Source organism: Mastigoproctus giganteus, chromosome 1, assembly GCF_048544385.1.
Source record: "Mastigoproctus giganteus isolate SK-2022 chromosome 1, ASM4854438v1, whole genome shotgun sequence".
In the NCBI taxonomy this organism is placed as follows: domain Eukaryota; kingdom Metazoa; phylum Arthropoda; class Arachnida; order Uropygi; family Thelyphonidae; genus Mastigoproctus; species Mastigoproctus giganteus.
Genome location: NC_143575.1, coordinates 277,789,724 through 277,802,960, shown reverse-complemented (window position 1 = coordinate 277,802,960; position 13,237 = coordinate 277,789,724). Strand labels below are relative to the sequence as shown.

The window sequence follows — 13,237 nt, the reverse complement described above, 5'->3', positions numbered from 1 at the left end:
TGTTTTTCAGTATCATATGCTAAGAAATTATGCTCTGGAGTCGATAGGAAGTTGTTTTCCAAGTCACTTTCTTTAGTTGTTTGAGGATTCCTTCTGAAGTAACCACCTTTCAATACTAGGCATTCATCTTTGCCAGATTTTAAGGAGCTATTTTTGTTTGGTGAATCAGGGGAGTGTCTAATTTTTGATTTTGTACCCAGCCATTATTTATAGTGTTACTTATTACAAGAAAGAAAAAAAAAATTACTGCTCAGGGTAATCTGTAAGTTATTCAGATCAAATCACCTTGAGTTAGGAAAATGAGACAAACTCAAGTTATCAGTTTCAGTTACCATATTTTTATTAAATAAAAATAATGTTCATCTTGCATAATATAGTTAATCCAAAACATTGACCTAAAACCAAGTTAAGGAATGATTAGTTAAAACCTGTCAAGATTCAGCTCAAAAAGAATAACAACTTACGTCCAAAAACATATTTCTTGTTTGAACACTGGTGAGAGGTTCCTGACAGGTATGGAAAACATAAGAAAAAACGAAGCAAAACTAAGTGCTTACTCATTGTATTCAAATAAGTTGCACATCATTAAACACTTTTTACTTTGGATCATCTAAAGATATAAATTATATGGGATTTCATATAACTGAAATTATTATTTAAAGAAATAAAGCTTCATATTCTTTAAGAATAAAATCTTTGTAACATTTTATATTTTGATATAAATCCATAGTAATAACATAACACAAAATGGATACATTTCAAATTTTTTATTTAAAAATATTTATTACCACAGAGTCAATAGTCCTTTCCTGAAAACAAAATTACTGATAAAGAGATCCCATCCTTTCTCCACTCTATTCAAAATTCTTAACTATGCTACTGTACATAAAACACATCATTCAGTGGTAGTTAGAAACATTTTTAATACTGTAAATGTATTCATCTGTTAAATCAGCTTCTAGACTAAGATAATTTTACTTTTTTGAAAGCTTTGTATTCTGTGACCCTAAAAACATGAGGGAGATAAATTTTACATGCTACTTTTTTTTTTTCCTCTCCTTTTTCCCATTATATATATGAGGTTAGTGTTTTTACTGTTTTGGCATGAAATTTTTACGGCTGGATGCCGTTCCTGACACCAACCCTCACCCTTTATCCAGGCTGGGGATATGCGGTGGTCATTCCCTGACCTTCCGCATCCTCCGTATTTGGTGGTCATGGGCTCGAACCCTGGTCTAATCAGGAAGCATGTGTTATGCACTGCTGCACCTGCCCACCTGACTATGGAGGCGCCAAATTTTACATGTTACTAACATTACTAAAATAAATTCACTACAAGTTTTGGCTTCCCTATACAGTGAGCTCCCAGTTTATAAACATCCAATGTTTTGGAAAAACGTTTCTGACAATGGACATTAGATTTGCAAACTCATAACTTGATCTTACAAACTTCTCTGTCTTCATAAAGCATCGCTTTTGAAAGTAAGCTGAGGAAGAATGAATTATATTTTGTTTTTTTGAAGAATTTTCTATATTTAATATTAGTATTAATAGTGGAAAATTATGCAAGAAAGCAAGCTTATAAAGCATCAGCCAAAAGGGGGGGGAGGGAACTTCCCACATCACCTGTCCATCCTCTCCAATGATATATATTTAACAGTTTAAAAATATATTTAACGATATATATTGTTAAATATATTTTTAAATTGTTAAATTTTTGCATATATTATTAAATAACACTTTATATTTTGTTAAATAACTGCATATATTGTTAAATAACAATTGAATAATATATGAAGATAACTATATATAGCACACTATTTAAAATATATTTTTGGTGAAATGTGTTTCAGCATACCTGATGTTAGACATTTCCTATTAGATAAAAATGATTTATATTTAGAATATTTAATTAATTCATTGTCTGGGGAAAAACTGCTATTATTTTCAAAGTCATTTAACGTTTACAGTTAATAAATAAGCAGCTTTTTATTTTACAGGCAGGTGTATAAGGTGTGAAGCATTTCCATTCGGTTAGTTACACAGCAATTTTAATCACAGAAGAGAAACAGAAAAAGGTGCAATGGAAAATTATGGAGTGATAAAAATAACTGAAGCCTATTGTACCGATAAAAGGGTTAGGCTGGCAAAAGCAGATTATGAGAAACTGCTGGCTAAGAGAGCAAAGAATCGGGCAAGGTGTTTTCACATGTGAATACTAAGAAGAGAAGAACAAATCAGATAGACCTTGTCTAATCAAGCATTCCCATGCTTGATTAGACAAGTATTTTGCCTTGACATTTACAGAAGAAAGGCTAGGATGCATGAAATTAGTGATACTGAAATTTCAGATTATTTCAGATTATTTATTAGAACATTTTAAGCCTGAAGGCAACTAATGCTCCTGGAATTGATGGCATATATCTAATAATTCTGATGGAGGCAGCAAACTGGGTTGAACCATTAGGTTAATTATGAGGATCATTTTGGGAATAATGCAGATATATTGGAATGTGTGCAAAGAAGAGTAACAAGGGTACAAAATGATTCACTTACCAAAAAAGACACAATTTTGCAATTATAGCATTTGGAAACTAGATACCTGTGAGGAGACCTGATTGAAGTGTTTAAGGCAATTGAACCATTGAGGCTAATTATGCAAGCATCACTAGACTCTGGGAAGATTCCCTTGGATTGGAAAAGTGCAAATGTATCTCCCATACATAAAGGGTGGCTCTAAAAGTGAAGTGGGAAATTATCGACCTGTCAGTCTGACTTCAGTAGTAGGGAAAATCATGGAGGCAATGATCAAGGATGGAATTCAGGATCATTTGGATCGAATTGAAATTCTCAAGGATACTGAGCATGGTTTTGTAAAGGGAAAATCACGTTTAACAAATTTGGTTCGCTATTTCGAAAGGGTCACTCACGAGCTGGATTTAGGGAATAATTTCGACATTGTTTATTTAGATTTCAGCAAAGCTTTTGACTCAGTCCCACATGACCGGTTGCTTTATAAGCTGGAACAGGTTAGAATCACTGGGAAAATCCTTAGATGGATAGAAGGATGGCTTCAGGGCAGGAGGCAGAGGGTTGTGATAAATGGCTATTCCTCAGATTGGGTTGATGTAAGAAGTGGGGTTCCCCAAGGATCAGTATTAGGACCACTGTTGTTTTTAATTTTCATAAACGACATTGATGAAGGGATGTCTAAATTTGCAGATGACGTTAAAATTGGTAGAGTAGTTAATGATCACTGTCAAGCTGAGCTTCTTCAGAATTATCAGAAAAATGGTCAGAAAAATGGCAGCTGTGCTTTAATCCAACAAAGTGTAAGGTATTACACCTGGGAAACAGTAATCCCAAAAAAACTTATTCACTTGGTGGAGTTCAACTAAACCCAGTACTGGAGGAAAGGGACTTGGGTGTTACGATACGGTCAGACATGAAATTCTCTGAGCCTTGTAAACAGGATGCAAGGAAGGCCGATGGTGTCCTATCGATGATCTATCGAACTTTTGCAAGTAGAGATAGGGACGTGATAATCCCATTATATAAGGCTTATGTTAGACCACACTTGGAACACTGTGTTCAAGTATGGAGACTGCACCTAAAGAAAGACATCGAGCTTCTTGAAAGGGTGCAAAGAAGGGTAACTCGCCTGGTGAGATCAGCAAAAGGGCGTCCTTATGAAGAAAGACTTTGAATATGTGGGTTGCAGAGTTTGGAAACTAGACACCTTAAAGGAGATTTGATTGAGGTGTTTAAGGCTCTGAGAGGCATCAGTAAAATGAATGAGGACAAAATTTTCAAGATTATAAATGATGCTAGAACTAGGGGACATAAATTCAAGTTACTGGGGGAAATGTTTAGATTGGACTGCAGGAAGTTTTATTTTAGCCAGCGAGTTATAAATTACTGGAATAAGTTGCCTTCATGGGTGGTAGAGGCCGACAGTTTGGGGAAATTCAAAGGTCAACTGGATAGTACTTTCGGGTAAGGGAAGCGCATAGGATGATAGGTTTAATTTCCTTTTTTTTTTTTTTTTTTTTTTTATTAATTATCATTATTTAGTTATTTATTTTATTTTATTTTTTTTTTTATTTTTATCATTACTAAATTTTTTTTTTTTTTTTTGGCTGGTGCAGCATTAGCCATAGGCTTTCTTGCACCATGCGGCCGTTACTAATACTAATATTAAGGCTTTAATTGGATTGAGTAAACAAAATGCTGATGGCATTCATTTTCTTTTTCAGGTACCCCAATAAGGAGACAAAACTGAAAAAGTATAGTTGCAGGATAGATATGCAAAAATGGATAATGTGCTTAAGGAAATATTAGAAAATTTTTTGTGAGTGGATGGATGGACAGATGACACGGGTAGGTTTTTTAGGCACATTAGCATATATGCATAATGCACCTGTTGTCTTCACTACATCTGACTGTATATAACAACTTGCAGTGGACAGATTTCCATTAAATTTTATATTTGGCCTTTTACAAAAAATTTGTCGCACTCTTCCAAATTTTATTAAAAATCAGACTAATAGAAATGCAGCAATTATTCTTTTTGTTTTTATTCCCCCATCCTTATGTGGGTGAATTTTCAGGAAATTTTATATTTAGATCTTTCAGAAAGATTTATCAAGCCTTCCCAAATTTAAATAAAACCACATCAATCACATCTTACAGTATTAGTTTTTCATACATATCATATAAGGCCTTGAATGATTTCAGCATGCTCAATGCTGATGGGATTCTTCCTCTTGCCCAGATTAGCATTAGCATTTTAGCATTAATAGAGGCATTTGATGCAAGAAAGCAAGTTTATGCAGCATCAGCCAAAAAAAAAAAAAAACCACTTCCACTTCACCCCTCTGTTCGTTCAAAATACCTGTCCAGCTGAGCCTTAAACTTATTTAGGCTATCAACCTCCACCACAAGGGATGGAAGTCTGTTCCACCAACCAGCCACCCGCTGGCTAAAGTCAAATTTCCGCACGTCTATCCTACATCTGTCTTTCCTCAATTTGAATTTATGCCCTCTCAGGTGATTTTTCTGAGCTAGAGGAAGAATCCCATCAGCATTGAGCATGCTCAAACCATTCAAGGCTTTATACACCTCTATCAGATCACCTCGCTGGTGCCTAGTCTCCAGACACTGTAATTTGCAAAACTTAAGCCTTTCTTCGTAAGAGCACCCCTTTGTTCCATTCACTAATCTTGTTGCCCTTCTCTGTACTCGTTCCAGCAGCTCTACATCCTTCTTGAAATGAGGCCTCCAGACCTGTATACAGTACTCTAGGTGTGGCCTGACCATTGCCTTATACAAGGGAATAATCACTTCCTTATCCCTGCTGGAAAAATTCCTGTATATCATTGACAATACTCCGTGAGCTACTCTTGCAGCCCATCTGCACTGCTCAGAGAACTTCATATCTGCCTGCACAACTACCCCCAAGTCCCTTTCATTCTCTACCACTGTCAGTGTAGTACCACAGAGTTGATACGTTGCTCTGGGGTTGCTGTTTCCCATGTGTAGTACTTTACATTTGTCAATGTTAAACTTCATTTGCCACCTCTCAGCCCATCTGCTCAACCTTTCCAGATCCTGTTGCAGTAGCATGTGTCAGTAGTGTCCTTGACAACCCTGCCAACCTTTGTATCGTCTGCAAACTTGGACATTAAGCTTGATATAACATCATCAATATCATTTATAAATACAGAAAACAATAATGGACCCAACACTGAGCCCTGAGGGACTCCACTAATAACATTAGTCCACGATGAGCAGTGTCCATTGATTACCACTCTCTGTCTTCTGCCCCTCAACCACCCCTTTATCCATAGCAGCAATTTGCCTCCAATGTCACACTGCTCCAATTTGTGTAGCAGACTTCCATGTGAAAAAGTATCAAAAGCCTTTCTAAGATCCAAGTATATAATATCAAAGCTATTCCCTGCATCCAGTTCTTTTGTGACTGCATCATAGTATCCAATCAAATTGGTCAGGCAAGACTTCCCCTTAACAAAACCATGCTGCGTCTGAGCTATAACTGAAGTCTTGTCTAAATGATCCTGCAGTGCTTCTTTAACCAGTGCCTCCATTAATTTTCCTGGAACAGAAGTTAAGCTTACAGGTCTTTAATTACTTGTGTCAGCCTTTGATCCTCCTTTGTGAATTGGGGTCACATTTGCACATTTCCAGTCTATGGGTACCTCCCCTGAGTCCAAGGAAGCTCTCATAATTATGGCTAAGGGTTTGCTTACTTCCTTTGCTGCCTCCTTTAATATAACTGGATAGATCCCATCCACCCCGGGTGCCTTTCTTGTGTTTATCTTCAACAGTTTCTCCTCCACTTTACTCCCAGTTATTTCAAGATTCTCTAGCTTACTACTAGAGTTGAATACACCTCTGGCTTTCCCCTCGCTGAATAACTCCTCATGTGTGAATGTCGATGCAAAATATTCATTTAGTTTGTTAGCTACCTGAGCAGGATCCTCAACAGTTGACCCATCAATATCAAGTGGACCAATCTGATTCATCCCCTTCCTTCTAGAGTTTACATAAATAAAGAACTCTTTGCTGTTTTTCTTTGCATCCCTTGCCAAGGATTTCTCGTAATCTGCCTTCGCCTGCCTAACCTTCCTTGTAACTTGGTTGCATATCAACTTGTATCTATCATAGGCTTCTGTGTCATGTGTTAATTTGTAAGTATCCCATGCATTTTTCTTCTCTGCCACATGCCTCATTAGTTCATCTGACATCCATTTTGGCCTAAACATTGAACAATATTTCTTAGTTGGTATGTAAAGCCTAGTAGCTTCCAAGATAAGTTCTTTGAATGCTTCCCATTTTGAATTTGCTGTTGGTAACATCATCAGTTGGTCCCACTGTATAGAATTTAAATACTGTCTCAGTCCATCGTAGTCGCCTTTACGGAAGCAATAACCCTTCCCTTTACCCCTAATGGTAGTTACCTCTTTGAGTAAATCCCACTTCACCACACTGTGATCACTGCCACCTAGTGGTTCATTTATCTGCAGATTCTTAATGCATGAAGAATCACTGCTGATAATCAAATCCAGAGTATTACTCCCTCTAGTTGCCTCCCGAACATGCTGATGTAGAAAACAATCATCCAATAAATCCACAAAAGCCTTGCTAGTGTGTGAGTGACCAACCCACAAATTCCAGTCAATATCTGGGAAATTAAAATCCCCCATTATAAGACTCTCTGATTTACTGGCCCACTCTATTTCCCTGTACAGTTTCTTATTATACTCATCAGAGTCATTAGGCCTATAGCACACTCCTACTCTCAATTTTGATCTCCCAATGCTTATGTCACACCAAACTGACTCAATACTGCACTGTCCAGCGATGTCGACTGGCTTCACTTCCTTGGTTTTTATGTGTTTCTTAACTAATAGCATAACCCCTCCCCCCTTCCTATCCTGTCTATCCTTTCTGTAGACGTTGTACTCCCCAAATTGCAGTTCTGCATCCCTTATATCTGTGTGACACCACGTCTCTGATATCCCAACAATATATGACTTTGATGTTTTGAGCAATACCTCAAATTCATCAAATTTATTTACTAAACTCCTAGCATTGGTGTACACGCAAGTATACCTGCACCTGTTTCTATTCTTAGCTACCCTAACACAACCCATGTGTTTACTTGTACCGCAATGGCTCCCAGCAGTCTCTGAAATATCATGCATCTTGTTTTTCAGGCTTCTGCTCATTCTAATAGAAGTAGTGCAAGAATCTCTTTCACCTCTGCCAGTGGCTACTGTCAATCTATTGGTCTTTGTCTCCCCCCAAGCTAGCAGTTTTCCGACCCACCTAACACTGCCTCGATAGCATCAGCAAATATTCTTGCACCCTTTCTATTTAAGTGTATCCCATCCCTGTAGAAGCAATCTCTCCTGTTAACAAGTACAGTCCAGGCTGAAAAAAAATTCTACCCCTTGAGCCTTGCACAATCTTTCCAGGGCCGAATTGATCGACAAGGCTCTCATCATATACTCCCTCCTATTGTGTCTGGGCAGAATTGCAGACACTTTCAAATTCAACCCTAATTCTCGGCTTTTGTTCAACAGTGACCTGTACTTGTTAAGTAATTCTGCCGGTCTCCTACTCTTAATATTATTAGTGCCAACGTGTACAACTATATCACCTTTTGTTCCCTTAAAAGATGATATTCGCTCTACAACGTCATCAACCTTTGCCCCTGGCAGACATATCCTGGTCCTGTTCCACCTATCCTTTTTACAAAGCATGTTTCCCGTTTCCCTGACAATAGAGTCACCAACAACTACTAGTTCCTTCGGGACCAGTGCATTCTACCTTGGGGGTTGTCTCCGTGTCACGTGATGCCCAAGTGCAAGCTCTGGCGTTGATGTGGGCAGCTGAGAGCTTGATGCGTCCCTCACTTTAGTTTCTTCAAGGGCATCCACCCTGTCCTTCAAGCTCTCATATAGGCCCACAAGAACGCTGAGTTGTTGCCTAATATCGATACACTCCTTGCATCGCGCGCGCACACACAAAGACATCCCCCATGGCAGTATCATGTCCCGTACCCGATTGCTCTGCAAACATCAAGCAAACAGTGCATTTTATAAGGATGTGAGTCAGAGGACAACTGCCCCCCTCAGTTCTGCTCTGAGCCACAGCACTTCCATTAGCTTGAGCCTTTTGCTTTGCTGCTCTGGTCTGAGTCATGATTCTATTAATTTATTAATTAATTATGTTAAATATAATTAATTATATTATGTTTGTAATCTAAGTCGTTATATGTATTTATTTAAAAGTACAATTTAACTGCTAACGAAGTTCAACTAACGCTATCTAGTACGGTATATAACTATCGTATCACAAAGGCGGTGAATCGTTACGACGGTGAATCTACGGACACTTAACTTTACCGATACTTTTATGCAATTACAAGGCCGAGTAAAGAATAAATACACCAAATTAATCAGAAAATCACAAAATAATGTTATACTACTAAATTTAAATCAAAAGTTTTAGAAAAACAATAATTTCAAATCAATAAATAAGAAATAATCGCCTGAGGGGACATAGATTCAAATTGAGGAAAGACAGTTGTAGAATAACTGTGTGGAAATTTGCTATTAGCCAGCAGGTAGTCAATTGTTGTAAGAAACTTCTACCTGTTGTTGTGGAAGTTTATAGCTTAAATAAATTCAAGGAGGAGAAAATTTTAGAGGGAGGGAATGGAAGGGCCGTGCAGAGCCATTTTAGTACCTGAGGCAAGAATGAAAAATGCACCCTAGTGTTAAACATGGAAACTATTTAATCTTTCTTTTGGTGCCCCTTGCAGCTTTTAATCTAAGGGAAGAGCCTCGTTCGGCTAACCCTCACCACAACTCTGGGAAATAGATGTGTGAAATGTTTTTTTTTTTTTGGTAAATACTACATAAGCTTGCTTTCTTGCATCCTATGCCTCTACTATTACTACATAGACAACAAGTGTCCCAATATGATTCAACACCTTCCTTCTGCTGTTAATATAAGCATAGAAGACTGCTGTTTTTCTTTGCTAGAGACTTCTCATAATCTGCCTCAACTTGCCTAACCTCCTTTGTGACTTAATTACAGACTAATTTATATCTACCATAGACTTCAATGGTAGATATAAATGCATCCCATGCACGTTTCTTCTCTGCAATGTGTCTCAATAGTTCATCTAACGTCCATTTCATTCTAAGCATTGAACAGTATTTCTGGTTGGTATGAAAAGCCTTCTTTGATTACTTCCCATTTTGAATTTGCTGCTAGTAACATCATCAGTTATTCCCACTGCATGCAATTTAAAAACTAATTTATAATTACCATAGGCTTATGAAAGCAAAGGCCTTTCACTTTACCTTTGACAGTACTTATTATTATTATTATTATTGGCTACATGGCGCAAAGAAGCCTAAGACTTTTGCTGCACCAGCCAAAAAAAAAAAAAAATCTGAGTTACTCTGAGAGAGAGAGAGAGAGAGAGAGAGAGAGAGAGAGGTAAAAAGGAATCGCCAAGAAAGAGAAGAATAATGATATCCAGCTCAGGACCCTGGGTGTGCCAAGCCCATACTAACCAGATGTGAGCCCCTGGGGTTAAATGTCTTTAATTAAATTCCACATTTGTACACTGTGATCTCTGCCACCCAGTGGATCTTTTACCCTGCGGATTCTTAATGCATGAAGAGTCACTACTGACAACCAGATCAAAATTATTGATCTGGTTGTCAGCATCTCTAACAATCTGCTGTTCAAAACAGTCAACTAAGAAGATCCAAAAAACTCTTTCTAATGTGAAAGTGAACAACCCACAAATTCCAGTCAATATCTGGAAAGTTAAAATCCCCCATTATGAGGTATTCTGATTTGCTGGCCCACTATTTCTCTGTATCACTGTTTGGTATACTCATCGCAGTCATTAGGCCTATATAGGCTTAATGACTGTGATGAGTATACCAAACAGCTATTTTTTTTTCACTTATAAGCACAGTTTCCAGTGCTTATATCAACACCAAACTGACTCAACATTGCACTCATCACCCAAGTCAACTTGATGCATTGCCTTAGATTTAATATTCTTCCTAACTAAGAGCATAACCCCTTCATGCCTCCAATCCTTCCTGTATATATATTGCACTCCCCATATTCAGTATCACTTGTTGAAGTAACACCATATCTCCACTATTCCTACATCTGCATTTGATGATTTAATCAGTACTTCAATTCATCAAATTTACTTACAGTACTACTAGCATTAATGTACTTGCATTAATGTAATTAATGTACTTTTAGTTATCCTAACACTGCGTTATGATAACTAAGAGTAATTACATATTCCTTTTTCCATGACGACTCACATCATGGCCTGAAATGCCAGACACCCTGCTTTCCAGGCTGTTGCAGGTACTAATAGTAGCAATGTAAGAATCACTTTCAACTCTGCCTGCAGCTCTAGTTAAACTATTAATCTGTGTATCCCTCCCCAAGCTTTCAGTTTTCCAACTAACCAATCACTGCCTTGATAGCAACAACAAATATTCTTGCATCCCTTCTATTCTAGTATATCCCATCTCTGTAAAAACAGTTTCTCCTGTTAACACTAAACAACTCGGCACCTGTGCGGTGATCTGATTGAGGTGTTTAAGGCTTTGAATGGACTGAGTAAGCTCAATGGTGATGGGATTCTTCTTGTGGCGCAGACCACATGAGGGGTGGGGGCAAAAATTCAAATTGAGGAAGTTCATTGCTGGAACAAACTTCCATCTGTTGTGAAAGTTTACAGCTTAAATAAATTCAAGGAAGAACTAGACAAACTATTGGGGGAATGAATAGGTGAAATGGGAAGTGTCTTTTTTTTTTGGATGTTGATGCATAAGCTGCTAATGCTGACTAAGACAATGTAACCTTCACCACAGACTGACTAACTCAAGGTCAGTGCAAAAAACCTACAAAAGCTCATTCCAGTTAGACGGGATTCAAACCACGGCCTTTTCCACACAGGCTGGAAGAACAATTATAACCACTATGCCAGACATTGCGAGTTGCATGATGGACCCAGTTTATCTATGTGCAGGATCAACCAAGGCTTTCTTCCCTGTTTTCATCAATTCATTCATGTAATATAATTGGAAGAAAACAACATCCTTAATTCTATTCTTATTATTCTTATTCTAATGAAGAAAAAATATCAATATCCACAAATTAAAAACCTGGGTTTATATTACTATACTCACCTGTACCCATCCTGATTATTTGGTACAGCTGGAAGAGTTTCTGTTATGTCCTAAAAGGGATAAATTTATTAAGATAGCACATGAAGTTTATTACAATAATAACTCAAGTTAACATAACAATGTATGCTTGAAAAAAAACATTACATTAAATACTTATATATGATGAATGTACTAATAACTGAAAATTGAACAATTAAGTTTATCATCAGTAGTTTTTTTTTTTATACCTAATAACCAAAATACAAAAGATTTCAGACTGTGTGTCAGAAATCTTTTGTATTTTGGTAGCTAGATTTTGATTACTTTCTGCTGCCAATTTTTAGTGTAGATACCGCTTGCATTCATCACATTAGTAGGTGAAGTGTTTTTTTTTCTTTAGCATTATCAAAGGCACATGATGTAAGAAAGCAAGCTTATATAGCATCAACCAAAAAAAAAAAAAAAAAAAAAACCCTTATTTCACCCATCCAATCGCTCCAAATGTTTGTCAAGTTCTGCCTTGAATCTGTTTAAGCTATCAACTTCTACGACAGATGGAAGTTTGTTCCAGCAATCAACCACCCGCTGGCTAAAGGCAAACTTCCGCACATCTATCCTACAACCGTCTTTCCTCAATTTGAATTTATGCCCTCTCAGGCGATTATTCTGAGCAAGAGGAAGAATCCCATCCGCATTAAGCATGCTCGAACCATTCAAAGCTTTATATACCTCAATCAGATCACCACGCAGGTGCCTAGATTTTGTGCAAATTCTTTGATGAAGAATTTGCACAAAATTAAGTAGGAGAGAATTTTTCTCTCATTGTGGCAATAAAAATAAGCACATAAAGATTCTTTTAAATGATACTGATGAAAGCATATCAAGATTCAATTCTGTCCAGACACGATAGGGGGGACTTCATGATGAGAGCCTTGTCGATCAATTTGGCCCTGGAAAGATTGTGCAAGACTCAAGGGGTAGAATTTTTCTCAGCCTGGTCTGTGCTTGTTAACAGGAGAGACTGCTTCTACAGGGATGGGATACACTTAAATAGAAAGGGTGCAAGAATATTTGCTGATGCTATCGAGGCAGAGTTAGATGGGTCAGAAAACTGCTAGCTTGGGGGAGGGATACACGGATTATTAGATTAACAGTAGCTGCTGGCAGAGGTAAAAGTGATTTTTGCACTACTACTATTGAAATGCAATTGAGCAGCAGCCTGGAAAGCAAGGCAATGGGGATTTCCAGGACTGCTGGGAGACATAGTGGAACAAATAAATATATGGGCTGTGTTAGGGTAACTAAGAGTAGAAACAGGTGCATATATACTTGCATGTATACCAATGCTAGGAGTACAGTTAATAAATTAGATGAGCTTGAAGTGCTAGTCAAGACATCAAAGGCAGTGCTAGTCAAGCTTGAAGTGCTAGTCAAGACATCAAAGACATGTAACACCATGTTTCTGATATTGTTGGGATATCAGAAAC

The 13,237-nt window shown here is 37.5% G+C and overlaps 1 protein-coding gene across 2 annotated transcripts in view; it reads right to left on the bottom strand.

The window, feature by feature from the left end:
• The window catches only part of LOC150092024 (FUN14 domain-containing protein 1), a 97,765-nt gene that overhangs the window by 57,963 nt on the left and 26,565 nt on the right, over positions 1-13,237 (bottom strand). Inside the window, exons 2-3 of one of the 2 annotated variants that reach the window (XM_090377824.1) lie at positions 11,772-11,821; positions 465-506 (exon numbers count right to left, since the gene is read on the bottom strand). In XM_090377824.1, the coding sequence (XP_090233950.1) occupies positions 465-506; positions 11,772-11,781 (52 nt within the window). In that variant the 5' untranslated portion in view covers positions 11,782-11,821. The remainder of the gene's footprint in view (positions 1-464; positions 507-11,771; positions 11,822-13,237) is intronic. The other variant, XM_090377833.1, reaches the window with a different exon arrangement.